The following is a 3,970-nucleotide window of genomic DNA, read 5'->3' as shown; positions in this document are numbered from 1 at the left end:
AAGCTAAATATTTATAGTTCTTCCGTACCCCCTCCCTCCCTCAAAAATTACATAGTTTAAAAAAATGACCTAGATTAAAAAAAGAAGCATAATAAATTATTATTATTTGTTAATAACAAAATGAGTGGAAAAAATGCACACACAGTATTTCCAAATCAAAATCTAACCTTTATTTTTTAAATGTCATTCTAAGACCATATTTCTTTTTAACAAATTGGTATATTCTAAAATCATTGCTTTTACACAAAGAAAGATTATATAAAATATCATACATAGATTTGCCCTGGCATCTTTTTAATGAAAAATAAATGCAGTATTGTCCACATACATTAGATGTTAAACTTTGAAATCGAATTTTATTATAATGAGTTACACGAAAATGTGACACAAAATTCTCGATGTTTTTTTCATAAAACTCCGGAGGCTCTCCGTAAGAATCGAAAAATTCCAAGGCTTTATCTTCTGTAAACAGGGCAAGCCAATGCGTTCCATTTTCTGTAGAGGGTGATACATTTATTACCATAGCAGATCGTTTTTCAGGCATAGGTATCATGTCAGAAGGAAATACTCCTTGGAAGTACGGAGCAGTGTCCATGTCTTGAGACAATATGTGATGAAGCTGAAGGGCGTACATCTTAATTTGCAAAGTCGTAAATAACAGTTCTGGATTTATTAATCTCGATTATATTTTCAAACTCGCTGTACACTATAACAGATATTGTTTGTGATAGTGGTGCTCTAAATTTCATTTCTAGACGTAAATTGCTGTGTTTTATTAGATTCATGTGCTCTCCATCACATAAGTCAGGCGACAAATCAAAGGCATATAATGTATAACCTAAGGGATAATCGTCTCTCGATATAAAAATACCATGATCTTGACTCACTTTCTCTCTTCCGAGAAATAAGCTTTGGTAAGCTCGAATATAATTATTTTCATCAAAATTCGGCTCGAGAGGATTGTAAGGCACAGGCTGACCGTCCACATAGGCTCCGATAAAATTTACGTGATAATGATTAAACTCGAAAGGTGATTTCTTATAAGTTCCGTGAAAAGCATCATTATCTACGCATCCAACAATCACCCGTTTTGGCATCTGCCCGACGAAGACGTTATCTTGTACGACAGACATGCTGCCTTGCGGTACAGAATATACTTTGCACAACACTCTGTTAATGGGGTATTTTGCTGTCGCTTTTTCTAAAGCTTTGGCATGTCCGAGAGTAATACCTGGACTGACGCGAACTTTTCGAACGAAAAGGGAAACATGATCCAATACCACTTTGTGTCCTTCGTTACCATGTAAACAAAATTTGGGTTTACTCCGTATAAGTTTTAGTTTCAAATCTACAAGGTTCAACATTAGTCTATCTTGATGAAACAAATCGCAGTGAATGCCCCCTATCATATCTATTGTATTACTTAATTTAAAAAATTCGGAACGCTTAATCCAACCTTCGTTATCTGTAAATATTTTACTAAATGTATCTTTGTAGAACATTTCGCATGTAAGTTGCGAAGTTTTACTGTCAAACCCATGATTTAATAGAGTTTCTATATAAGCTCTATATGGATACGTATTGCTCGAAGAAGAGATTAATCGATCGTTTAGAGTGACGTCCACTTGAGAAAACAGCGAGTGAAGGAAAAGATTGACGGGACCAATCTTTGAATCTGCTACTGTAGGTTTTCCATCCGTTTTTATTATTTTAGCTTTTACATAAAGAAGTGTTTGGGACAAGTCCATATACTCCTCTCCACTACCGGAAACAAGGAATTCAACAGGTCCTCCATCAAATACATTCGAAAGTGGATGAAACTGAATCCATTGCCCATTTTGAATGACAGTCTGAGTTCCAGGTATGTGAAAAAGTTCTAATTCTGATTTAGTACATTCGGGAGAATCTTTTAACATAAAAGCCATTTCCGTTTTTATTTTTTTTTTTTAAATATGTTGTTTAGATTAGTCAAAAATATCTCGTCGACGTAGCTTTTTGGCTTTCAAAGAACTAATACGTTGTCGAATTTTACGCTTTCTTTTATACTTCCCTCTACCTAACATCGATTCTGCTTTCTTAACAGCTTTTCCAGCCAATAATTTTCCAGCTTCTCTTGATCTTTGTTGCGCGGCCATCTTTAAATTTTTTCCCTCTATGACATCAGAAGCTATACGTGTCCCTGTCAGCAAGGCTTCTTTTCCTACGGTTTTTGCCCCTTTCCAGAGAACAGGTAATGCCATTCGAAATATTTTCTTAAAAAATCCACCGATACCATAGCCTCTTTGATAAGCTATCTGTCCGCGATAAAATGGAAGGCCAGATCCTAACTGGCCGACATAATGATCTTCAAACTTTTTTGTACAAAACACATAAGGAACACGGCTCATACTGTATGTAACGTGTCAAATTTTCAAATGATGTGTTTCATGAAATGTATTATCCCTTTTATAGGATATGCCGCAATCGAAAATGCAGGATAATGATCCCTTTTCCTCTTTCGAATGGAACAAATTCCCCAGAGTTTAATCTTATTTCTATTTCAATCGTTTGAAAATGATTTCGAATAACAGGAACATAGTGTGGTCTGTCATAATGAGTACTGATGACTTCTCCATCTTTTCCATTTATTTTTACAATACGCAATAAGGGAGCTTGAATGTTTCCCACTATTTGTGGTTCTACGATATCTGTATAGATATAAAAAATGGGAAGGAAGCACGTGGATCAGCGACGAAGGAACTTTCAGCTATATCTTCTATTACTTGCGGTTCAAATCCTAACAGATTGCAAAGACCTTTCTCAAAAATTAGTTTTGCTCCTTTCTCGGTTTTAATATTCACACGCTTTGTCACAGGACTGTATTTAAATGTAATTTTGTTTCTTAAAGGTGGAATATTCATTTCGTTCAAAATATCTTGTACACTTTCATAATATCCAGGTGGTAACCTTCTTCCCTGGAGTTCTCCATCTTTTAAAGCAAACCCGAACAGATTATTTTCTTTATTTATATTATACCATTCGTGCGGATAAATTATTTCGGTTAATCCAACTTCCCATAGACCGTTTAATGTAATTGGTATAGGTAGCTGTGTCACAAAATGCGAAAGTGTATTTTCTGAGAAATGTTCTTGACTACTATCAGAGGGCAGCGTCACGTAGAACGACATCTCTAACTGATGAAATTCAGAACAGAATGTTCTCTTTTTATAACATTTTTACATCGGATACCCAAGCATTAAATTTATCCGGGTATCCCTGAAATTTGACAAAATACTGCATTTTTCCAGCCACTTTTTTTTGTTTTAATATTTTTTCTACCGGATTAAATCCCGAATCAGATACTTTTTGTAGTTCATTTTCATAAAAACTACCTTCAATTACTTCTCCAGCTAAATCTCTTAATTTATAAACTACAGGTTTTCGGGGGATCATTCGATGAATTGTAAATATTTCTCGAGTCCAATTATTTTCGTAACTCTTCTCAAAAGGTCTTTTCAGCTTACTAATACGCACCGTATCGCCTGTTTTAATCTGGGGCTTCGTAACAGATTTTATCATATTACCATATAAATTCTTCCATACCACAGACTAATTATTTATATTCACTGATGAAGGTTCCATTTGAATACTGCGATGGCAAGTGTGATTGTAACTATAGATTAATTTATTCAACACATCTATATAGCAGTGTGTGTTAAACTCTGTAAAATATTTCCACATTTTTGTCTTTAGAGTCCTATTAAATCTTTCAATAATGCTCGCTTTTGTTTCGTTATTTGTTGTAAAATAATGAATGCCCTTTTCTTTAAATAAATTTTTTGCACTAATTTATTTTTAAATTCCGAGCCTTTATCTGTTTGTAATGAATCTGGTTTACGCTCTTTAAAAATGTTTTCAAATGCCCTTTTCACACTAGAGCCCTTCTTGTCTTTCAAAGGTATAGCCCAAGCATATTTCGAAAAAATATCTA

General features: G+C 34.3%; 1 protein-coding gene across 1 annotated transcript; it reads right to left on the bottom strand.

Annotated features, from left to right (window-relative positions):
• Positions 1 to 635: 635 nt before the first annotated feature.
• Positions 636 to 1,925, bottom strand: LOC118182664 (uncharacterized protein F54H12.2-like). Its single transcript, XM_035352046.2, has one exon. It carries the CDS (start codon positions 1,923 to 1,925, stop codon positions 636 to 638), a length of 1,290 nt encoding a protein of 429 aa, XP_035207937.2.
• Between the last annotated feature and the right edge of the window lie 2,045 nt (positions 1,926 to 3,970).

The sequence above is a fragment of the Stegodyphus dumicola genome, chromosome 6, assembly GCF_044657685.1.
Source record: "Stegodyphus dumicola isolate Sdum_Otavi_A_Nest chromosome 6, ASM4465768v1".
In the NCBI taxonomy this organism is placed as follows: domain Eukaryota; kingdom Metazoa; phylum Arthropoda; class Arachnida; order Araneae; family Eresidae; genus Stegodyphus; species Stegodyphus dumicola.
The sequence above is the reverse complement of the archived record's forward strand: the minus strand, read 5'-3'. Positions and strand labels throughout refer to the sequence as shown.

What these genes read in the sequence shown, in the direction of transcription:
- LOC118182664 (XM_035352046.2), bottom strand. Translation starts at nt 1,925, where the DNA reads ATGGCTTTTATGTTAAAAGATTCTCCCGAATGTACTAAATCAGAATTA.